The 25,001-nt window shown below is 46.8% G+C and overlaps 1 protein-coding gene across 7 annotated transcripts in view; it reads right to left on the bottom strand.

Moving 5' to 3' along the window:
• ZDHHC3 (zDHHC palmitoyltransferase 3) overlaps window positions 1–24,995 on the bottom strand; it is a 53,619-nt gene extending 28,624 nt beyond the window's left edge. For 4 of the 7 annotated variants that reach the window (XM_072786538.1, XM_072786540.1, XM_072786541.1 and 1 more), the window contains exons 1-2: window positions 19,099–19,451; window positions 7,839–8,168 (exon numbers count right to left, since the gene is read on the bottom strand). In XM_072786538.1, coding sequence (XP_072642639.1) covers window positions 7,839–8,144 — 306 coding nt within the window. In that variant the 5' untranslated portion in view covers window positions 8,145–8,168; window positions 19,099–19,451. Of the gene's footprint in view, window positions 1–7,838; window positions 8,169–19,098; window positions 19,452–24,748 lie in introns of those variants that run through there. The other 3 variants (XM_072786544.1, XM_072786542.1, XM_072786539.1) reach the window with 3 other exon arrangements.
• Between the last annotated feature and the right edge of the window lie 6 nt (window positions 24,996–25,001).

Here is a 25,001-nt window from a genome sequence, read left to right as displayed (position 1 = left end):
ACAGCATACCGATTATTTTTTTCTCATTTCCACAATAATACTTGTTCATGATTTAAAAAAATAGAGAGAGAGGAGAAAATTGAAAAGGAAAACCCACCCTTTGATTTCACCACCCATAGATCTGTACAATTAACATTTCGGTGTATATCCTTCCAGTCTTCTCTCTGTGCACTTGGCAAGCTAAAAACACTGAAGAATTTATAGGTCCGTCATGCTCATATATTTCTAAAATATGTATTTGGCCCTGTAGTGGCATCTGTTTAAATCTGGAGCAGGGAGGTGTGATACGTTTCTATCAACCATTCCCCTCAGGGGTTAGTCCAAACTTCCAGTACCTTCCTTGACCCCTACCCACTTCCTTTCCTATTTCAGAAAAAACTGAGGCTGCCAGGATAGGCCACCAGCTTGGAGGATGAGGGTCCCAGCTAATCCTGGTCTTCAGGGGCTGCAGACTTTTACCTCAAAGCTTCTCCTGGGTGTTGTGCCCACACTCCAGGCTCTCCCTTGCAACGAAGGTTCTCAAGTTTGTGCATACTTCTGTCTCTGCTACCTCTCTCTTACCCTAGAGTTCACTGCTCTGTGGCACCCAACGTCCACACCAGGAACACCTCTCACCAGGTCACTGTACAACTTCCTGTGACCAAACTGAAGATTGATTCTATGCCCTCATCTCCCTCGAATCTCCTGTGACCACCAGTCCCTCCTGTCACTCTCTCCTGAGGCTGCTCTGCACCCCTCTGGGTGTCCTCCTGCCTCTGGGGCTGGGCCACTTGCCCTCCCTTAGGGTGCTGCCCACCCTGGGCCCTAGGGTTCCTCAGGGATCCCCCTACTGGTCCTCTCTCCTCATTCTGCTTCTCCCTACCCCTGCCAGTCCTCCCTGTCACACCCAGTGGTGATGCTCAATTGGCAGCTCCAACTCAGACCTCTTTTCGAGCTGTAGACATCTCCACCTGGTTGTTCAAGAGGCATTAAAGCCAAAGAAAACCAGCCCCCCAAATTCACCATGCTAGAACTGAATCTGTTCCTTTTGCCCCAGTTCACCCCTCCCATTCTCCCATTCTCCCTTCTCTGGCCTGTGGTTCATCCGTTTACTGTGCATTCAGGGTAGAAATCAAGCAGTCATCCCCAGCACTCTGAACCCTCTACCCCACATACTGGCTCCAAACTGTGCCTCAAATCTCACGTCCTCCCCTCCATGCTGCCATCATGGCCTTCATTCTGGCCCATCCTCACTTCCCCCAGATGTTAGAGCATCTCCTGCCTCTGCCCATCCTCCTTAACTATTTCCCAGAGTAAACTTTCTAAAAATGGAATCTGGCCATATTATTCTCCCTGTCTGGATGCCTTCACAGGCTTTGCAGAGCCTTCACAAGGCCCAGCGTCCAAGCGTCCACACAGGGCTACCACAACCCAGGCCTGGACCATTGATCCAGTGCCCCCTGGTACCCCACCACCAGCAGTCCCACCCTGTGGACTACCTGCAGTTTCCAAAGGCACTGTGCTTTCCAAGTCTTCCTCTTGTGCTTCTAGGGACTCTGCGTCGGCATGTCCGTCCAGCCTGTCAGATACCTGCTTGCCTCTTGCCCTGGAACCAAACCCACTCAGAGGGATCACCTCCTCTGCCTTCTTCCTCACAGCCCCCAGGCGGCACCCAAGGCAGAAGCCATCACTTGGCCTTTGCTGCCCCGGCCTGTTTTTATTTGTCTTAGAACACCTATCATTTAAGTACATGGCTGTAAATTTCTGGAGGACAGCAACAATGTCTTTCAACCTGCATTGCCCAGGGCCTGGCACAGAGCATGTATTCAGTAAACCCAAGTGAAGGATAATGATGATACAACAGACATTTATTGAGTGCTCCTATGCCAGGCACAATTCCAAGAGCTTTACTGTATTTTCTCAGTTAATTCTACCAATGAACTTGTGAGGTGGAGACTCTATTGTTCCCCATTTTACAGATGAGGTAACTAAAGCAGAGAAATCAGGCAATGTCCCAAGATTATATGGCTAACAGGAAGCAGAACCAGGATTCGGACCCTGGCAGTTTGAGTCCAGAACTCTTGTCTCTACCAGAAGGCAACTTAAGTATTTACCAGATGTTGCTGTTAAGTGACTTGAAGAGGCTTTTTAAAATTGCCTTAAAAAAAATTGCCTTGATGCTATAATATCATTCTCCTGCCAACAACTGCACACAACATTAAGATTGAGTCAGGCCTGTTTCAATAAGTACTTAGGATAACAACAGTGTAAAAAGGACACAATGGAAAAGCACCAGAGAAGGTTCCGGAGAAATACCAACAAGTCCAAGGACTCAACATCCCCATGCATTTTAAGCAACAAGGATGAAACCTGTTTAAAGTGTTTCAGGGGCCCTGGGATTGAGGCATGAGTGCACCTGCTGTCCAGGCAGAAACTCTCCCTCGATTAGTTCTGCCATGAACAGACTAGCCCCAGGCCTGTATCACAGGCCACCTATCTCCTCCACAAAAAGGTGGGAGGTAGGTAATCCCCAAATGGGTCACTTTCCTCTCTCTGGAGCCAGAAGGATTTTTCAGTCAGAGTTTCTAAGTTGTTTAGTAGCAGGTACGAGAAGTTGCCCGGCATGAAGAAGAATGTAACAGCCTGCTCAAATGACCTCCGAGGAAACTGACCTGACCTGGGGAATGGGTCAGTACTTCTGGCTGCACCCAGCCCTGGCTTATTACCCAGCATGCTGTGAGAGGGCCCAGTGGAACTGCCGTCATGCTGCCATGCTACTGGCCCAAATACTTGCTAACCTACTCTGTACACAGTGTGTAATCGATAAGGTCACCGAGAGAGGCTCCAGAAGGGAATACCAACTGCACATGGATGAGTTTTGGCAGCTGAAACTGAAATTAGTGGCCCCCAATGGTCTGGGACATCATGTGAAGTCTCTTCATGGCGAGGTGTTCACAAGATGGGACTCAAAAAGAGGGAGGAGCAGGCTGACAGATGTAAATTCTTTTCCTTAACAATGTGGTTAAATTGATTTATATGCCTCCTGTCAAATATTAGATTTGGGATTATTTACCATGAGGTTATTAATTGATTAGTTAATAAATGATCAGAAGGGTTTACAGATTACTGCAATTGTGCAGCACTTGGCTTTGAGATTCCTGGCAGCCAGGGCAAGAGACAAACTATGCCTCTTAGCTTAAGAGGCTTCCAAGAGACATACATTGTTCCAGATCCAAATTTTCTCTTATTTATTTATTTTTTAAAAGATCTTACTTATTTATTTGACAGAGAGAGCACAAGCAAGGGGAGCAGCAGGCGGAGGGAGAGGGAGAAGGAAGCTTCCTGCTACACAAGGAGCCTGATGTGGGGCTTGATCCCAGGACTCTGGAATCATGACCTGAGCCGAAGGCAGACGCTTAACCCACTGAGCCACCCAGGTGTCTCCCAGATCTAATTTTAAAGGGACTCCTGCAGGATTCCTGAGGAAGCTCACAGGATGAAGAATTAAAATGTGTCTGCAAAGGGAAAGGAAAAAATGGCGATGCTGGGGGTGGGGTGGGGAGGGAGACATGTACCACGATAAGAGTCTCCAAGTCTGGTTTGTTTTCAAGAGGCTGCCTCCTCCGGGCTCTCAGAGCCCCTCTAGACCTCTGAAGTGTTTCAGGAACACAGAAAGCTCCTTGATACCACACACCGTCAGAGTGAGTGAGGAGAAGGCGCCTAAGACCAAATACTGGTCTGACTTGGGTGCTGCCCGTGCCATGCTGCCTCTAGGCCAGGCCCCTGGTCAAGTGAGGCCCCTTTGGCCTCTTTCTCACTCCTTCTAGGCCTATCTCCTTCACACCACTTCCCACGGGAGCTTCACCTCCAACAGGGCTCCTCACACATTTTTGAGCGATTTCCCTCTTCCCTTTTCTGCTTGAGCTCTGTATGGACCCGTTTCCTACGGGACAAGAACGAGAGGAGGAACGGGGTTCCTACGGGACCCGTTGGAGGAGATGACTACTAACTGGTCCAGAAAGCTTCGGCAGTTGCAGTTGTTCCAATTGTACAACCGAGGTAAGAATTTCGACACTGGAAGTGGTCTATAATGGTTTGGAGCAGACTAAGAGATTCTTTCTTTTTTTAAATATAACCTAGTAATACTAACAAACCCAAATGATAAACAATGCATACATTGTTATACATTGTTTATAACCTGTGGAGATAGTTTTTTTCTGAAGAGCTATATAAGCAATGTGAAAGACCAAGATACAAAACATTATAATCCTGTTAAGGAGCTTCTTAGGCCGTGCAGTGACCCCTTTCTAAAAACACACTCCCCCTACATTGTTAATAAGGAGCCCCTAATTGATGTGTTTTCAGTGTGAGATAGAGGCTGCCTATGCTGCTGCCCCAGGGCCTCCCACCCCTCTCTGGACACACTGCATTTTGCAGGACATGTCATGTGCAGGGAGAGGAGAAAGGCAGGTGGCTGAAGAGCTTAAGGTGGGTCATGCCTTCGGGATATGTTTGAAATGCTTCCCTTATTAATGGTAGATGTTACGTTTTGGGGCCCAGTTTTCTTTGGGGCCACCAGCAAAACACTGATGAGAAGCTGACTGGCATGTGGGGTATGGTCTACAGTTCTTACTCATTTGGGAGTAGAAGCCATGAGAATCATTGGCTCCTGCATCCAAGTGCAAGGGGCTAGCCTGAGGAGATCTCAAGAGAGGAGGCCACAGGAGTCATGTGGGATAAAAGGACGCATACATGTGAGAGCAGCTGGAATGCCAGGCCAAAAACCCTCCTGCCGCCCTCCTCTCGACATGCAATTCCCTGACTCATGTGCCTTCTAGACACCGGTGACCTCACCTGAAGCTGTCTGATCCTGACCCTCCACCAGCCCTAAACCTGGCTATCTCCTGCCCACCTGGCATTTCTGCTTACATGTGATATAGACACACCTGTCCAGAACAGAAGCCTTGATTTCTCTCCAAAATCTGTTCTCCTGGATTCTCCCATTTAATAAATGGCATCAGCAATCCCCTGGTGGCTCCAGCTAAACACTCTGGAAGGCATACTCTCTAGTCCCTCTCCATTCTGTCCACCCTTCTGAAGAGTGGTTCTTCACCCCGATACCCAGGGCTCTATCCCAAACCAATCAGAGCAGAACCTCTGGGGGTGGGGCCTCCTACTTCTTCATAGCTCTCTAAGGGGTTCTCATGTGTAGCTAGGTTGGAGAATTGGTGGCTTAAAACGTACTTCTATCCAGTTTCTCTGCTCCCACTTTGGTCTAAACCACCAACCATGTCATGTGTGGGCCACTGTCATCCCTCTAGTACTCCCAGGTCTCTGCCCCACCTTGAACCCCCCCCCATTACAAGCACAAGGCACTGATGGTTTCCCACAGCATTAGAGTAAAGAGCAAAGTTCTTGTGAGGCCCCTAGGGTCCTGCACAATCTGGCTTCTGAGGTCCTATTTACATCTCCCAGCTCCTCTTGCCCTCACTCACCACGCAGCCATCACTCTGGTTTTAGTCCTTTCCTCAAACACACCAAATACATGCCTCCCTCTGGGCCTTTGCACCTACTCTCTCCTCTTCCTGGAAGGCTCTGCCCTCAGGGTTTCATTTGCCTGACTCATAGCTACATGCCATTTAGGTCTCAGCTCGAATGCACCACTCAGAGAGGCCTTCTTAGATTCCCTGGAGCTGAAGCTTGCCCCCTGCACCCCCCAGAAATCACCACTACGTCATCCTGATTGCACTCTTTCATTGTCTTTAAAATACTCATCAGTGTTCACCTTCTGTGCTCCCATCTTCACTGCCTGACCCCCTCCCTACATGAGGATGTGAGCTCCAAGAAGGCAGGGATTTTGGTCTGTCTTGTTCATGGCTGTATCCATTGTTCAGAAAGGACCTCCCATATAGTAGGCACTCAATGAGCACATCGTTTACTTTATCCCATTCATCAGTGCCCCCAGGGCCCTTCCTCCTTGCTGCCAGGGTGATTCCTATAAAATGACAGCTAGATCTTGCCATTCTTTATTCAAAATCCCCAGGGGCTCTCCATGGCCCCTTGTCATCCAACTGCTCCTCTGCTACGTTGGCACTCTGCCCACACTGCCAACCCAAACCCACTCTCCTCCTAAGTTCCCACCGTCCCACAGGGCTCCTGGGTGCCTCGAGGAGACACATGCCTGCATTCCCGTGCCTTCGTGCACGCTGCCCTCCCCTCTTCCTGGCACGCCGTCAGTGTCTTCCTGCCCTACCACTCTATGCTTCTCTTGCAAGAACTGGCCGGAGTGCCACTGAGCAGCAGCCATCATTGTCTAGCCTGGTTAGCATCCTCCTTGTTTTTCCACAGCAACCCGTGCTTTCCTCTGCCAAAGGCTTTTGTTGCATGGGGCTGGCCTCCTCTGTCTCCTCTGGGCAGAGGGCACTTCGCCTGTAACTGTGTACAGGTTTCCACTGCTTTCCTGAGTTTGTGTTCTGTCACTTTGCTTTTTTCAAATTTTTCAAAATTTTAAAAAAGATTTTATTTATCCATTCATGAGAGAGAGAGAGACAGACAGACAGAGACACAGGCAGAGGGAGGAGCAGGCTCCATGCAGGGAGCCCGACGTGGGACTGGATCCCAGTTCCCCAGGATCACACCCCGGGCCAAAGGCAGGTGCTAAACTGCTGAGCCACCCAGGGATCCCTGTCACTTTGCTTTTTATGAAAGACCTGCTTAGAACCTGTTTTTGCCAACTGAGAGAAATCAGAAGAGGAAGTTTGCTTTTACAAAATGGTAACTGCTTCCTTGCTTTATGCCATTTCAGCTCACGGAAGGTTTCACAGGAACACCACTTTCAGATGGTGGGGTAGACCCATGCGGCACATCCCTCAGGTGCCAGCTGGTCCATGACCCTGTCAATGGTGCTAGCACGTGCAGAAGAGGTGCTATCCGGACTTGCTGGTGATGTGTGACTGAGCCAGGAAAGGGGCTCTCCCCGGGGCGGTTAATGATCCACCGCTGGAACCAGTGGAAGTGGAGGCCCTGGAGGAGGCAACCTAGCCCAGGACCCAGAGTCTCTATCTGGCTTTCCCTGGGGCTCTGTTTTGCTGTGTGGCCAGTGTCAATGCCAGCAGCAGAGCTTTCCCCTTTCTTAATTTAAACACACTTGTCCTACGCACTCAAACAATCAAGCTGCAGGAGGTCTTTATCGAATCATGCACTCTCACTTTTCCCATACGAGATAATGAACAGGAAGGAGGATTTAATGCCAGGGTACACGACATTCAACAGCCACTTGCACAGCTTGGTATATTTAGCTAAGTCATTGGCTAGAACGCCACTGCTTTACCCACAGATATTCACCAAAGGGCACTTGCTGCCGCCTGAAACAGGCTTGTCCAGCTTTTCAGGAAAAGATGAGCCTCGCCCAAACAAAGTGAAGGTCATTTCCGTGTAGGTTCCTGGAATTGGATATGGCTTAAATTTCAAGAGCACCTAGTCCTGTATCCACTGGGAAGCCCTGCCCTGACCCAAGCCCCCAGCATGCTTTCCACTCTGATGATCTGTCCCCCATCTCCATGGTTGCCTGACCCTGCCTTTCTAACTAGAGGCTAGGTTTCCCCCAGACCAAACTCTTCCTGTAGCAGGCTCTGTTAACATATACACCAATGTATGTATAGACTCATTCAACCAAGATAGACAGTGTCCCCTCGGGAGGGGTAGGGGGGTGGGGAGGGAGGTGAGTTCCTTTTCCCACCCCAGCCCTGGCCCTCCTGTTTTCCACGCTCCCAAGGTCTGGGGGAACATGCAGGCTGTGGCCATGCCAGGGCCAGAGGAGGAGAGTGTGGGCTGGTTAAAACAAGCCCAGACATACTCACGGGGTCCGTCAGCATGGCCCGGCAGTGAGAAGCCAGGGCCAAGAAGGCCAGCAGGTTGAACACGATTCCGTTGATGATGCTGTACACATAGTCTCGGGATGGAATCAGCATGACAAAGAGGACCACAAATTCCGCATAGAGGACCAGAAACCAGGTGACAATGGCACAGGCAATGCCACAGCCGTCGCGGATAAACCACATGGTTCCCACAGGACTGGGGTGGGGTGGTGGGACACACTTCTCCGGCTGGAGGTATTCTGGCTTCCGCTCAATGTCTCGGAAGTGGTGGGTGGGGATAAGCATCATAAGCTATTCTGTCCATACTGGCATCTGGAAGAAAGAAGAAAGGACCCAGAAAATTGGTGGTGTCTTGTTATCAAGGAGACTTGACAAAATTACCTTTCTAAAGTGAGCCATGAGTATCTATGTGTGAACTTCCTGCAGAAAAGCTGCCTAAACCTTCTGTTCCTTTAAAATGTGAGTTCTTGGGGTACCTGGGTGGCTCGGCCCATAGGTGTCTGCCTTCGGCTTAGGTCGTGATCTTGAGGTCCTGAGATGGAGCCTCACGGGCTCCCTGCTCAGTGAGGAGTCTGCTTCTCCCTATCCCTCTGCCCACCTCCGCCTCCTGCTTGTGCCTGCTGTCCCAATAAATAAAAAATATCTTACAAAAAATAAAGTAAAATAAAATGTGAGTTCTTGGGACACCTGGCTCGGTCAGTTGGTAGAGCATGTGACCCTTGATCCTGAGGTCATGAGTTCAAGCCCCACGATGGGTACAGAGTTTACTTAAAAAAAAAAAAAAAAACAACAGGTTTGTTAGTTCTGTGGCTAAAACAGTAGATTTTCTAGGAATCAGAGACTCCCTCTGTACTGCCCTCTTTGTGGGCGATGGGGTCAAGTGGAGAATGTTGGATGATGTGTCCAAAGATGTTTTTGCACCACCTGGCTGTGGGGCTTCATGAACCTTTGTGTCCTCACCTGAGGAGACACCCCCCTTTCAGCCCCAGCCTCCTCCTCCCAGGGCTGGTGAGGCTCGAGGGAGTCAGAGGTGCTTGTGATGAACGCTGTAGACTGTAACAGCCCACACACCATGGACTCCAGACTCATTCTCTCTAGGAAAGACATCCATTCCTTCTGAAACAAGTACTGAGCAACATGCCCCTTCTTCCTAACAGCTGCAGCCCGTATCTCTGGAGACCGCAATGAAATAACTCAGGATCGATAATAAAGTCTATCTGTCCACAGCACGTTCCGCAAGATGCAGAAAGTACAGATTTCCCTCCTCTGATTCCCCTGATCTTACTCAGAGGCTTGTTGCATCACCAGACCAGATTCTCAGTCAGAAACAGTGCCGGCATGGGCTAGCTCCAGATGGAGGCACCATGGAGAGACCACCAAAGCAGTCTACAGCACAGCCAGTGACATCTCAGGCTTCTGAGAGCTTCAGTCACTTTGTTGCAGAGGAAATTATTCCTAAGCACCACTGGCTATGCATGTTTTCTGAAGACGGGCTCTAAAGGGCACGGGCAAACCTTCAATGGTTGTGTTGGGCTTTCCTTACCCTTTTGCCTTCTTCCTCCCCTCCAACAGAGAAAGAGCATCTGAACTGAATATGCTATAGTCATGACAAGTAAGGACATGTCCAAAAAGCTGAATGGGCAGAGCAGTAACAGCTACTCAAAATGACAGACATTCTAGAGTCAAGAGTTGCAAAGGCTAATGATGGAAGAATAAGGCCAGGGCCTCCCCTCCCCAGGGTGGCAGAGAATTAATAGCTGAAAGGCAGTTAGATGTGTACCATGTACTTGTCCAGAGAAATGTTGACTCAATAAATAGAGTGACTATCACATGCTGGGTACACTGTGTTGGGAGCTGAGGGACGGGAAGTCATGACGTATGGAATAACCATCCCAAGTAGAGTAAAAGCAGTAGTTCCCGACAGGCCATCAGCCAGAATCTTGGAATAAAGCAACCTTGTGCTCTCCGCAAGACAATGGTAATTGGTGCTGCCAGTTACAACCTATAGGCATTAAAGATGCAAGGACACCCTCTGAGGCAGTCCTTTCTTAGAATGGAATATTTTGTAAAAATTAAAAATTATATTGGGGAAGAATATTTAATCATATTGAAGTATATTTATTATATATTATCAAATAATGAAAGCAAATTAAAGACAAAATGTAAAATATCCTATGTTGATGGGGGAAAAATGTATATGTGTGCCCAGAATAAAAAAAGAGGGGGAAGCCAAAAAAAAAAAAAGCTCACCATTTTGACAAGCATTCTCTTGGTTCTTCCTGCTGCCATACAGATTTGTGGTACTTAGGCTCTAAATGCATAAGGTTTTACTGGACCACAGCCATGCCCCTCGAATACATATTGTCTGTCTGCTTTTATGTTACGATGGCACAGCTGAGCGGTTGTGATGAGGCTGTACGACCAGCAAGCCTAAAGTACGTATGCTCTTTTTTTTTTTTTTTTAAGATTTATTTTATTTTTCAAGTAATCTCTACACCCAATATGGCGCTCGATCTCATGACCCCAGGATCAAGAATCACATGCTCTGGGCAGCCCCGGTGGCACAGTGGTTTAGCACCGCCTGCAGCCAGGGTATGATCCTGAAGTCCCGGGATCGAGTCCTGCGTCAGGCTCCCTGCATGGAGCCTGCTTCTCCCTCTGCCTGTGTCTCTGCCTCTCTCTCTGTGTCTCTATGAATAAATAAATAAAATCTTAAAAAAAAAAAAAAAAAAGAATCACATGCTCCGCTGACAGAGCCAGTCAGGCATGCCTTCCCTTTAGCTTTATATAAAAGTTTGTGGACCACTGGTCCTAGGCAGTTGTTACCTACCAGACAACTGAGATCTGTCTTGGCTCCAGCTTTCCCTTGCAGAAAAGCTCAGTGTGACTGGGATGGTTGGTTACAACTCACCCCACCCCACCCCACCCCACCCTTGTCTGTGGCAGCAAAGCCTCCTGTCATTTGCAGCCTGAGGGTCATCTCACTGAAACCCATGTACTCTGTCAAACTGTTCTTCAATTATCATAAAAGGTGTGGTTTTCTGAAATGGATGATCACTGAAAATAAATATTAGAGTAACGCTACTGTTTAGCGATTTCCAGTGATTAAATTATGCTCATGGTATATTCAGACTAGTTGACTGTATTCTCCTCTGACAATTACTCATTCTTTTTTTTTTTTAAGATTTTATTTATTTATTCATGAGAGACACAGAGAGAGAGAGAAAGAGAGAGAGAGAGAGAGAGGCAGAGACACAGGCAGAGGGAGAAGCAGGCTCCATGCAGGGAGCCTGATGAGGGACTCGATCCCAGGACTCCAGGATCATGTCCTGGGCTGAAGGCAGGCGCTAAGCCGCTGAGCCTCTCAGGCGTCCCACTCATTCTTGATTGTACACATGGCAACAACTTGGCTAGAGTGATGCTTTGCATATGTGGTTTGCGGAGGAATAGACCCTTCCGTGTAAGTAAATTTCCCAGTAACTGTGACTTGTTCCTGAGCAGATACACATTTTAACCATTAAGATGGTTAAGATGGAAATGAAAAATAAAAAATGGAAGTGAAATAAAAACCAGACCGAAAAAAAAGAGACTATAGCTGTTTCTGTCTTAAGTACAATAACCATCCATTTCTTTGGAATGATGCACAGTTATCACTGGGAACATCAGTTACTGGAGTGTGTTAGGTCATGATGTCCTCGGAGGTCATGGGGATTCACTGGGCTCTCGGCCTCACACCAACTGGCTTGTTGAGACTACTAGAATTCTAATTCCAATATTTCCTTTGTATGGTTGTCTTTCTCTTCTGTTCCTGGCTACTGTCATTTCAGTGTCTACAGTTACCAATTTCCCCGACAAATTCTCCATTTATGACTGCTAATTGGCTGTAGGCTGGAAAACAAATAAATCTACATCATGTTAGCTTTATTTGTTAAAGAAGGGTATTTATTTTAGATTATAGGCCTTTAGGGACCAGCTGCTATGCTCTCCTGCCATACAGTTCTGCAGGTTGGAAGCCCTGTCTTTTATTAGCCCTGGGCCTGGCATGTAGTAGCTGCTGACGGTGTGTGTTCATTATACAAATGCTTGAGTTAAGTAAAATGCCCGAGCTTTGTGATCCCAGGTCCCCCTCTGGAGGCCCTGTCTGCTTCCTTTCAGGGGTGTGGCCATATCCTAGATGGTGGATGATGTACCAAGTAGGACTCTGAAGTAGGTGGACTGTGACTCTTAATTTAAGTAACCAGAATATTCCATCCCTCAAACAATGTCAGACGGAAGAGTGTATAGAGGAGCTCTGTTTTCCCACTGCCCCTCACTGGTGAGGGAGAATCTATGATCTGGGCAAGCACTCAGACAAGGCACACCTGGCAAGATTCAGACACCAAGTACTGAACTGAAGTTCACATTCCACCCCACACTTTAGAGTTTCAAAATATCCTGTTCAAAACCAATCAAGGCATACCACTATAGAAAATTTATTTAAGCCCAAGGCCCGAGCAATGGAAGTAGCTTTCCAATAAGGATTTGTTCCTTAAATTAGCCAACTGGAAATCTGAGAAATATGAGGAAAACTCCACCTCGAACAAATTATGCACATTCCCTTCACACTGCCCCTAATGACAACAACAGCAGGAAAGGCAAATGTTGACCTCTTTTCCTTTCCTATTTTGAATTAGAGAAACTCCAATCCTTGGGGTTGAGGAGTGGCTCTTTGCCCATGACCCCACGAGTCCTTGCTTGTGACCACTGGGCAGAACTGCTTGCTTAGGCCAAGCTGTGCACATAAGGAAGCTGGTGGGTCCCAGGGCCTTTATTCCTGCCCACCAGCTCATACCCTCAGAGGGGTGGTCTCCTCTAGTCCTCCTCCACCACATCTCTTTCATTCCATTCCTTTGCCCTATTGATCCTCTCAATTCTCCTGCCTTTTTTTTTTTTTTTTTTAAGATTTTATTTATATATTCATGAGAGGCACACAGAGAGAGGCAGAAACACAGGCAGAGGGAGAAGCAGGTTCCAGGCAGGGAGCCCGATGCGGGACTGGAGGCGGGGCCTCCAGGATCATGCCCTGGGCTGAAGGTGGCACTGAACTGCTGAGCCACTGGGGCTGCCCAATTATCCTGCATTTAATTCAATTCAAAAAACATATTCACGGAGCAGCCATTAAATATAAGGAACTGTGTAGGGGGTTCACACACAAGGGATCATGAGGACAATAATTTGTGTGTGCTGCCCAGTTCGGGTCCTCCCATTCTCCTCTCCCAGTTCCCAGTCTGCTAAGACTTGTCTTACTAGCTTTGTTCTACTAACCTGCAAGTCCTATTTTGTTTAGCATTGGAACCAGGTACCTGGCATGAATATATGCTCAGATCGTTATTTCTTGAGTGGATGGATGCAGAGACAGATCTACCTCACGATGACCCTAACACATAGGTTTCTAATGAACAGCACAACGGAGAAGCAAATCGTACCTGCTCCCTGCAAATAAACAAAGCCCAGAAGTGGGATAAATAGACTTTTTCATGGCCAGGGAATCCAAAGGGAGTGGATCTGAGCAGGGCGTGGAGCCAGGTGAAGTGTTCTGCTCTGAAAAAGGCAAGGACAGTGGTGATGCAGGTTGTGGGGCTGGATGTCCCGGGCTGTGTGCCTGCGTGTGTGCATACGTGGGCTGTGTTGGGCATAGGAGGTGGGGGCGCTAAGTGGAAATGAAGCTTTAAAGGTAGGGTTGTTACGTAGGCTATGTTTTACAAGGCCTTGAGCTTTAAGATGAGTTGGGAGTTCACCCTGGAGGTATTGGTGAGGCACCCCAGGCTCTAAGGAAAGCTATAAGGACTGTATTCGTGCTATAACAATGCTGCTCTGGCACTGACAGGCAAGACAAGATGAAGCAGACAGGAGGGCTCGGGGTCCATCAGAGGCCAACGAGCCCAGAGAGGCACTGAGGGAACAGGCCAGAGTTCCAGTTGGGTGGAATAGGATTTTCTGCTCCTCTTCCATCTTGTTTCCAAAGAAAGATCAAAAACAATGATCATTTGGCAATTTTAATCATAGTAACCTATGTTGTATTTTTTTGGCCAATGGTTCTGGAACATTAAAAAGAGTTGGCTTTTCCATATGTTAATAATCCATGCCCAAAGTAATTATTCTTCTACCAGGCAAAGGAGCACCCTGATGCCCAGAAAGGTGAAAGGACTAAGCCTTGGGGGTAAGGAAGTCGTAGGAGGATTCACAGTGCCAGAGGAGTTCTGGAGCTCCCAGGAGTGAGTGATCCAGATGATAAGGAAGATGAAGTGTCATGTCAGAATGACCTTCTGAGCTCTGTGATATCTGAGTATGTGGGAATTCTAAGGAAATCATCTAGTCTTCCTTCTTTTTTTATTTTTATTTTTTTTTAATTTTTATTTATTTATGATAGTCACAGAGAGAGAGAGAGAGGCAGAAACACAGTCAGAAAAAAAAAAAAAAAAAAAAAAAAAGAAACACAGGCAGAGGGAGAAGCAGGCTCCATGCACCAGGAGCCCGACGTGGGATTCGATCCCGGGTCTCCAGGATCGCGCTCTGGGCCAAAGGCAGGCGCCAAACCGCTGCGCCACCCAGGGATCCCTAGTCTTCCTTCTTAAGAGTTTCAGAAGCAAAAAACTGAGAAATGACTGAAAGGAGTGATAATTTTCTAAAACAAAAGCAAAACCAAAACCCCCCTACATCTGGCCCAGAGAACTGTCTCCAGATCTATAACTCACATGCTTATACCTGACCACAAATGGGTCCTTCCACTAACCCAGACAGGGTTATACCTGACCACAAATGGGTCCTTCCACTAACCCAGACAGGCAGACACAAATATATTTAGTGAAATGCAGTCTGGGGCTCTACAAACCCCAGAGTTTGGGGTACCAGGTTGGCTCTGGGGTATGAACTCATGACTCAATTTCCATGCTGCCTATCCATGGCTGAGCAACACAAATGGGTTTGAAGGGTGATGCTACGGCCAAGATCACAGGTCCCATATCAAATTGTGGCCTATCTACATGCTGGCCAGGCTGGATGCCTAGCCAAGAGTTAACAATTAGTGATGGCAAGAGTCCAGATATAGTGCCTGTAGTTATCATTTGTTGAATGAGGGGGAAATCCTCATAAATCCATCACCTGCCCTAAGAAAACTGACCCAAAGCCCAGGCTTTATGCGCAAGTGTCAAAGCCACGACCTTCACATAAAATATATAAGTTCTGTATTGGATATACTGGAGCCCCCACTGCCTTCTCCGGCAAGTGTCCTCAGGAACCACAGATCCTCTCAGATTGCCAACTTCACCAGCTTTCATGAGATAAGATCCTGCCCCAAGTCACGGATTAGTTCAGCTAGATCTAAAATCCTTAAAAGCATCTCAAAGTACTTTGTGAAGATTACTTTCCTAAGACACCACACCCACTCACATTCTCACATCCACACATGCATTCATGTACAGCACAGAAGGTTTTGGGGACTGTACAGATTAAAGTAGCATTAACACATCCAACCACTAAGGCCTGTATGAAATACATAGACTGGCTGAATAAACTCAAATCAGATGTAATTATTTACCCTTGGCTTAGAGACAAAGGTCATCCAAATACTCAAAAAAAAATTTTTTTTAAGGACTAAACTTTCTGGCTCCCTACTAGTAGGAACTATGCAGTTGACACTCAATTTCATCAACTCCTTAGCTAACGTCATGAACATCAGCAAGGCAGTAGAAACCCTTAAATCAGAGGCGTTTAACTTAGGTCAACATTTGTTTCAGGTGATAGTTAACATTTTAATAATTCTAGTATTATGCCGAATTGTTGTTGCGGGGGTGGGGGAGAGGGGCTAGTCTGGTATCCTCTTGAACTTGCCCTAAACACTGAATTCTCACCTAAACGAAATTTTACTACATTAAAGAACTCAATCTATCCCTACAAAATCACTTAGAAGGTCCCCTGAAAGAAGACAGCATTTTTTCTGGTACTTCTATCATCTTTCTCAATTGAAATTCATCTCAACGAGTACATCAATAACCTTGGATGGTTTAAATCCTCCTGTCTCAAGAATATGGTGTTTGCCTCTTTTAGAACTTCTCATATTTCAGAGTGATAGGACTTAAAAGCATTCAAAAGCCAGCCCTACAACTTCAAAGATGAATGAATGGTCCAGGTCCTAGACACTTTAGAAAGGTATCTGAGGAAGTAGAAAACTAAGTTATCTAAGCTACAATTCTCTTAATTTGTGAAGGATCTAAAAGGCTTGTTAATTTTATACCCATTTTTAGATGGCTCTCAGAAAAACAAAGAATGAACCATGAATTCTTATGTTTGGAATCTTTCATTAAAAAAACCAGAATGAGGGCAGCCCCAGGTGGCTCAGCGGTTTAGTGCTGCCTTCTGCCCACGGCGTGATCCTGGAGACCCAGGATTGAGTCCCACATCAGGCTCTCTGCATGGAGCCTGCTTCTCGCTCTGCCTGTGTCTCTGCCTCTCTCTCTCTCTCTCTCATGAATAAATAAATAAAATCTTTAAAAAAACAAAAACAGAATGAGTCACTAAACTTTTTTTCCCAAAAGGTAAGGGTGTGGTTCAAAAGAAAGGTGCCTTATCACTTGCATCACAACCTGCCAGCCAAGGAAAGCGTAGAGGCAGGCAGAGCACCCTGGCCTGTTCTGGAAGATCGTCACCAACAAGTCTACATGATTTCTCCCTCTGCAGGAATATCTGTCATGCCCTGCCTGTCTCTTATCTTCTGACATACTCAACCTTGAGCAAAACACTTACATTAAAAAAAAAAAAAAGTAAAACATCACACTCCCAAACTGAACCCTATGGGTGTTGAAGTTGACCGAGAAAATCAGGGAGGGGTTGGTAAGTTTAATTTACCTTCTTGCCTCCTAACTGGTCACCTTCTTATAAAACAGACTCATGTGCACACTCAGATTTCTAACAGTAGGCTTTCATTTCATTTCAGAACAAAGTCTGGGATTTGGACAGCTCACGGACGCTAACACTTCTCTCACTTACCACAATGGACTATTGTACTACACCTGGCCAGGTCACCTCCTGACTTCTAAATCTACCGAAAAAAATACATACCCACATAGAGGATGCCATAACTTATGTCACAAACAACTGGGGATTAGTAGAAACTATGTTCATCTGGGTAACACGGTCTACTCCACCCCCCCTTTTAAAGGATTGATTGATTGACTGATTGATTGATTGATTTTTTTATGAGAGAGAGAGAGAGAGAGAGGCAGAGACACAGGAGGAGGGAGAAGCAGGCTCCACGCCAGGAGTCCGATGCGGGACTGGATCCCGGGACTCAAGGATCGCGCCCTGGGCCAAAGGTAGGCGCTAAACCACTGAGCCACCCAGGGATCCCCTACTTTCCCCTTTTATAGGTGTGCTTTATGATACGTTATAACAAGGAGGAAAATGAATGAGACTTTAAAACAAGACCGTGCATTAAGATTCACTGGTTAAAAAAAAAAAAAAAAGGTTCATTGGTTCAAAATAAAAGATCACAATCTTGAGTCAGAATTTTGGAGCTGGAAGGAGCCTTAAAGACCACCTATTAGGGACGCCTGGGTAGCTCAGCGGATCGAGCCTGCTTCTCTCTCTGCCTGTGCCTCTGCCTCTCTCTCTTCTCTCTCTCCCTCTGCGTGTCTCTCATGAATAAATAAATAAAATCTTAAAAAGAAAAAAAGACCACCTCACCTATTAGATTTTAGCCAAACTCCCTCTGTTTCATAGATGAGGACATCAAAGTCCATTTGAGATTTTGTCTAAAACAGAAGTTTTAGGGCACCGACATGAACCAAATGCCTAAGATGATTGAGGACTTAGCTGAAGCACCTCGTTGTAACTCTTACAACAACCCAGCACCTTAACCTCCTTATACCTCAACTCGATGAGGTACATTAGTCTTGGGTGATATTCCCAAGGTCATACAAAGCGAGGGAGTGGTAAGGCCAGGATTCAAAACCAGCTCTGCCTGCAACCACAGCCTGAGCACAGCACATGACTTTCTTTTCTTTCTTTCCCAGAGGGGGAGGAGAGGGATGACCAAGCAGGAAACACGAGTTCTGCTTCCTACTCCCTCACATACTTGATGGGACCTGAGGAAAAGTCACTTTAACTTCACTTTGATGGCTTCATCTCTAAAGTGCGTGGGAAGGACTCAATCTCTAAGCTTTGTGACTCCTTTTGAAAAAATCCAAGAAATGGACTCTAAACAGACTTTGCTTCCACTAGCTCCTGGAAGCCTACTGTACCCATTCTTTAAAAAAAAAAAATGTGTGTGTGTATATATATATATACACACACACATTTTTTAAATATATATATATTTATGTATATATATATATATATACACACGCATACACACACACACACACACACACACACTTTTTCTTTCTCCTCTGAGCCATTGGACTGAGTCCTAGCAGCTGTCTCTCCAGCTCTTCAACAGATCATGACACCCAACAGACCACCTTACACATGCTGGCCCTTGAACACATGGCCTTTCAGAGAGACACTGCAAGGATGACCTGACCTCTTCCAAACTCTCGTCCAGCTTGTTCTATAGATGAGTAAAGAAATGAAACTCAAGGAATGAGCTGCGGTTCCATAAAATGTTGAGAGAGGTGACTAACTTCCCCTCTCGGTTTAAAGGATCCTATTTGCCACTGGCTCCTGCTGCCAGCACTCTGCATGAACTCTTCCTTCCAGATGTCTGACACCCAGCAACAAAAATCCTTCCAAAGGCAACAATGTATCACCAACCCAGCTACCTTCAATACAGCTTGTCAATGAATGTGTCACTCTCACAGTATGTGAATCCTTGCTAATCAGGGGCTCTGGTCTCATCTGACACTGAACTGCCTTCTGGCCTCTGTCAGGGTAGGTTCCATCTGGGCATTCCTTCCTGGATGTCCACTACCTGCTAGGCACTGGGGCTGCACGCTAGACGCATCTCATTCTGTACGATCTTCACATCTACTCTACTGTGTAGATATAAATGCTGGCTTTCCCGTCCCTTTTGAGAGGAAATTGAGGCATGGAGAGATTTGCCTAAATTCATATTTCTGAGAAGCAGTGGGACAGGGTTACACTCCCCAGCCTACTCTCATTACAGGGCCTGCTTTTTATTCTTCACTACAACCATTAATTTTGCCCAGTAACTAGAAAAAAAGGGAACGGTGTGCTGGTGCTTCCACCATGATCTTGGGTTACTTACCATTTGGCTCTCATGCCCACACATGGTTATATGGAGATGGCACTAGTGGATGGGCCACGTGTGGCGGTGTTCACAGGCCACAGGCCTGAACTTAAGCATTCTGTCCTCTAAGGTGGGGCCCTGGCTGAACACCAGCCAACATTTGATCTTGTCTTAACCTAGGAAGCAGGAGGGATGTGAAGCTTCAGCTAGGACAGTCACCCTAGGACTGAATGCCTAAAATCTGCCTCTGTTGGGGAATGCTTCTTGTAGGGCTGAGTTCAAGCGTGCTGCTTTTTCGCAGAGAAAGCCCACCCATGCTAGGCAGAAGACCAGCCAGCAAAGGGTCCCACCTGAGAGTGCTGAAAATGGCACTTGACCCCACATTGTGCCATGTGCAGACATGCAGCCACTGTGACATCACCCAGGCAAGAGTTGAGCTTTTTTAGGGACTAAGAGCAAAAGCCCTTGGAGGGATCTGAGAGAAGAGCAAGGGGAAAGAAAGAGAACCAGTTCCTCCAATGGCACCAGGCATAAGAAGGGAAGTCATTTAGCTTCAGATTCCTGCTGATGCCACTTATCCCTGGCACCAGTAAGTGCCACGCAAAAGTGGGGCTTTGGAAAGAGCTTGGGACCAAGGAACTAGGCTGTCCATGTCCACAGCCCCGGCCTACCAGGCAACAGGCTCTCTGAAATCTATTTGAGGACTTTGAAGACAGATGGAAGCCTAGTGCTAAGTGAATACAGACTGGGCTTGGAGTCAGGAGGCCACAGTTCTACTCCTACTCCTGTGGCTCACTACCTCCTGATTTCTGGCAAGACAGTTGCCCTCCCTGGGCCTCAGTGTCCTCATCTATAAAACGAAGGAGGATTGAGCTGAATGCTAAGATCCCTTGCAGGGTTGAGATTCTGCTTCTTTTGTTCTCATGAACAAATTCAGTATTTTCTTTGCTAATTTCTTGGATTTTTTATATGTTTATCAAAAGTGTCCCTTAACTTCCTTTCCCCGTTCTTTGTTCATATACAGGAGGAAATCCTCCAATAATGTTAGCCATTTTCCTGAGCATGCTCAGTGTTTCAATCAATTACCATTTCCTTTTGTTAATTCACTTAATTTTTTTTTCAGAGTGACAAAAAGCACTAGGAAGATGCATCAAATATTACAAAGTGGTAAAAGAGAGAAATCTTTAAAGTGAAGCAGGACCATTTTTTATTGTTTAAATATATGTATATCCACATCGATTCTGAGCTTTACCATCTGGTAAGATATATGTTTTGGGTAAAATGAGGCTCAGAACGTTTAACTGACTTGCTCAAAATTGCAAAAAATGATCTCTGGCTAAGCCCAGATTGCTGGAATAGACACCTAGTAGTCTGCACCAATAGATCATTATCTTCCTAATCATTTTGCCTTTCTAGATTTTCTGCTGCTACTTCTTGGTTTAGAAATGTACACTTTGTAGCAAAGTCAAAAGTTATTGCAACAGAACTGTGGCTAGAATTGCATTTGTCCCACTAGGCTTATTTTTCTAAGGTGAGGTATCTATCTCATCCAAAGGGATTCTGTCCCCACAGACCCTGACCAGGAGAAATTCATGTCTCAGGTAACCTAGAAAAATCAGAGTTCAACTGCCAAATTTCTACATACCAGGAAGGTTACAGTTTGGAGGAGATTATGAAAAGATGGGAGTCTTCCTGGTATTCTCTGGCATTTCTTGGATGGATAATTGAATTAAGTGGGGCATGGAACTGGAGCCTTCTTACCTTTACAGTCAAGAGCCAGGAATAACCTGGTCATTTGTCTCTGGAAATCTGCTTCCAAAGAGGAAAGCAAAGGATTAAAAACATGCAAAAACAGAAAGAAACTCGAGGGTGCATGGCCTCTGTTTCTTTTTTTCTCCCCCAGCAGGTCAATATCCAGACTTCGCTGTTCCATTTCTATTTGGATTTCTGTGGCTGTGAGCATGTGTATGTGTGTTTAACTATTTCCAGATTTGCTAATCAGAATCAGTGACCCCCTTTGTTCACACATGCCCTAGTGAAGAGACATAAGCACCCTGCTACCCTTTCAAAATGAAACACACATGAAAACCGTTCCTCTAAATGAGAATAAGCTTAACCCACATAGTTCTATCAATTTTTCTACCACTGTAATTACAAGTTGTAATTTCTAGAAAAGCAAGACAGCCCCAGACCTGCCGGCCTGACTGGATAGGTTATTTATACCGAGTGTTTCTTCAAACAAGGCACAGGGAGGACAAGTCAAAATATTTCAAGGAAACAGATCTGTAGGGAAAACAGTCGTTTGCTTCTGCTTTTCTGCCGTGCTGGGCTAATTGTGAAAATGCAAAGGTAAAGGCCTAGCACTTGGCTATCTCTCTGAGACTGGAAAGATGTTCCCTGGCTGGGCTTTTAAGAGCTCTCTGCCAACTTCAGCACCACGGACTCAGCATGGCCCCAAGCTCTTTTCTAACCAGCTTTTATTGCTTTAATTAACCAAGGTTAGGTGGGACACGGTTTACTCCACCTCTGTAATGTCATTGTTGCCTGCTAGTGGCTGGCGGCAGCTCTTTACCTCTCGCCCTTGATGCCTGGCCTGCACAATTAGCACCTTATTATAGGTTGGCCTCCCGTCTAATTACCACACTGGCTCAATTGGGCACTTTATTCCTTGTCTTGTTTATGCGCTAGTTTGAGTGCCTGGGCTCCCCAGCTACAGTAAATCCTCAACTCCTTTTAGGTAGGTGTGCTTTCAGCTTCCCATCTCTGGCTCCACAAGAACACGAGACACTCACGGGCATACAAACAAATACTTCCGGTTTGAAGAGCTTCTAGATATCTATTCTGGGAGTAAGACATAGCTGGAATCTGGATCTCTGTGCCTAGCTCCACCATCCGTTCTAGATCCATTGGCCTTCTCTGTTGCTGAGGGCTCTTCTTAGCTACTGTGAGTCAGGTTCTACTTGGCCTACATGTAATCTTTTCCCTATCTAAAAGGGTTGGCTGAAACAGACATAGGAGCATATCCTCAGCACCACGTTCAACATTCCTTTAGAGTAAGGATTCAAGGGATGTGAATTTATGCTTGAATAGACTCCCTGCTTTGGGAATAAAAAACGAACTACAGCTTACAGGGCAGCTACCAATTCCATAACAAACAAAGACTTCCTTCACCAAATACTCTGGCAAATGAAGTGGAGTCTGGTGAGGAGTCTGCACAAAGGGACTTTAGGAGTGCAAGTATGGGAGCTAGATTGCCTGGTCTTAAATCCCAGCTCTAGCACTTTCTTTCTAGTCTGTGACCTGTGACCTTGACAATCAACCTCTCCACCTCAGTTTCCCAATCTGTAAGATACGAATAACAGTACTTGCCTCATGGGCTCTTGTGAGGACTAAATCAAGTAATCTTTGGAAAGTGCTTTAGAACAGAGCTTGGCCTGTAATGAGCACATGTCAGTCAGTGTTAAGTAAAATTAATAGAGTACAGAGATTCAGAATGGATGTACCTACAAAACAATATGCTTCCCCACCCCATGAAGACCCTCACAGTGATGAAAAAATATGCTGGTTTTATAGACTAAGGTGTTGTCCTTGGCTTTTTGATTTTTCTGGCTAACATGCATTCTTTGACTTGCTTCAATAAACCAAAAAAGAACTCTGAATTTATGAGTTTTAAAAATGTCTAATGCATTACCACAACAAACGATAAAAAATGTTCCACCGGTTTTGAAATATAACGGTTAAGGTGTCATTGTTTTAATAGAGAATTTAAAATAAACATTCCGCTGTTTACACCTCTCAGACCCGCTTTGCCTAACATATCAGACATCATTCACAATAGTATTTCACAATATTATTTAACAAATATACCAACTTTTCTCCAGCAAGGAACCTTTAGTCAATTGATCAATAGTCAATTGTCAGGGGAATGGTTCAAATTTTCGTTCCATATTTTGAAGACACATTGAAAGATTTTCATGAAAGATGATTCTGTGGCATCCAACTCAGACTCTTCTGTCTTTTCTGATCTGTCCATTTACTGCCACTTTTTAAATCCTCAATCCTCTTAAATATCCTAGCCGCTAAAATTCCATGTTCAGGGTCTCCACTTTCTGGGCAATCTCTAGAACAAAATATCATTTCTAACATCAGCAGTCCCTTGTCTCATCATAAAGCTCCTCACATAGAAACCAGGTGCCCAACCACACAAAGATGCCTATGTGCCACAACAGGTGGGGCACCTGTGCTGTTATTCAGAAGGAAACCCTTCCAGCTTCATCTCTCAGTTTCCCTGGAGGGCAAAGTCCAACCCTGTAGGCTGTCAGGTGACCTATAAGAGAACTATGTAGAGATACACAAAACAACTGATGTCCAGTCTACCAAGAAGCGATCACTTATTTTGGAACTCAGCAGTTTACAGCTTAAGAATATAGGCAGGTACTTCTCTCTGTACCCCCCTCTGATCCACCTCCCCAATTCCACTGTGCTCGTGGGTGCCATCATTGTAGTTCTTAACCGTGTTCTGCGGTTATGTTGACCCTAGAGCCTTACCCTCTGCCTGGGGAGCTTCTCTGGGCAGAAGTTGTGTTTTATTTGTTCTAGCATTTCAAAGCTGGCACAAAGCCATCCACAGTAAGCTCTCAATAGTTACCTGCGAAACGGTATTGAAGCTACAAGCTGGGAAATACATTCTTTAGAGGATCGAGCTCTCAAGGGTTACTGCATTTTCACTTTTAAGAACAGGGAGGCTCCTTAAAAAGAGGGACATTTGGAAGAGTCATCAGATCCCCTTGCCTCAATCACTCAGGGTTAACCTTCCCTCATTTATCACATGGCCTCTTTAAAATCCGTACCATACCCTACCTTGCCTCACCTTAATGGGCTCCTTCAGTGACCCTATATTCACCTTGCAGGTATCCCTTCTGGATACCCAAGGCCCATACTCCCACTTGGCCACCGCCAGGACTGGCTTCTTTCTTTTCGGGGCAGCTGTCTACAGCTCCCAGCGGCCACACTCTCAAGCCGAGGCTTCCAGCCATCACCGGGAAGCGCTGGGGATGCCTGGGTACTGTGCCCCTCACCGGTGCCAGTTGCCAAGACTCGAACCCCCGTCCTCTCTTTGAGGCAATCAATGCTCCAGCGACCACCTGGGGCAAGGGGATCCTGCAAGGTTTGGGGTCAGCGTCTGGTCAGCCCCAGGGAGAGGCGGCAGGGGTGGAATCCTTGGAGGGGAGTGAGGACGCTTCGGGGCTAGTGGGCACTCACTCCCAGCCCGGACCCTTCCTACCGAGAACGAAGTTCATCACCTCTTCTTTTCAATCACCCTGGGGACTAGGGAAATGCAAGACGGAGGGCGGGGGGGGGGGGGGGGGAGCGGGGAGGAGAGCAAGGAGACAGCCCCTCAGACCAATCACGACGTCCGCCTCCCCTCGCTCGGGGTCGGTCTCTCTTTCAGGTCTCTCTCTCTTTCTCAGGTCTCTCTCTGTCTCTGTCTTTCTTTCGCGCGCACACACGCACACGCACACACACACTCTGCTACTTCAACTCCAGCTCTGAGCAAACTGCGACGCGCGCCTCTCCCGCTGCAAGTCCTAAGCTCCGGCCCCGGCCCGCGCCTCTGGCCTCACCCCAGCCTTTTCACTCAACCCCGGTCCTCCCTCTCTCAACTGACCGTGAAGCCGGAGGCAGTTCCCCAGTCCCGGGCCCCCGGTGGGGCTCCAGCCGCCGCCGCCGTCGCCTCCCCCTGCAGCCCCCGACCCGGGACCCGGCCTCGGGCTGCAGCGATGGCTCCCCGGCACGAGGCGCCGCGGCTTCCTGGACTCGTCCAGACACGGGGCGGCGCGCAGGAGAAGCCCATCGAGCTGCCGGCGGTGGCGGCAGCAGCAGCGGTGGCTGCAGGAGCGGCCGCGGCGCAGGCTGATGAC

Source organism: Canis lupus, chromosome 19 (assembly GCF_048164855.1).
Source record: "Canis lupus baileyi chromosome 19, mCanLup2.hap1, whole genome shotgun sequence".
In the NCBI taxonomy this organism is placed as follows: domain Eukaryota; kingdom Metazoa; phylum Chordata; class Mammalia; order Carnivora; family Canidae; genus Canis; species Canis lupus.
The sequence above is the reverse complement of the archived record's forward strand: the minus strand, read 5'-3'. Positions and strand labels throughout refer to the sequence as shown.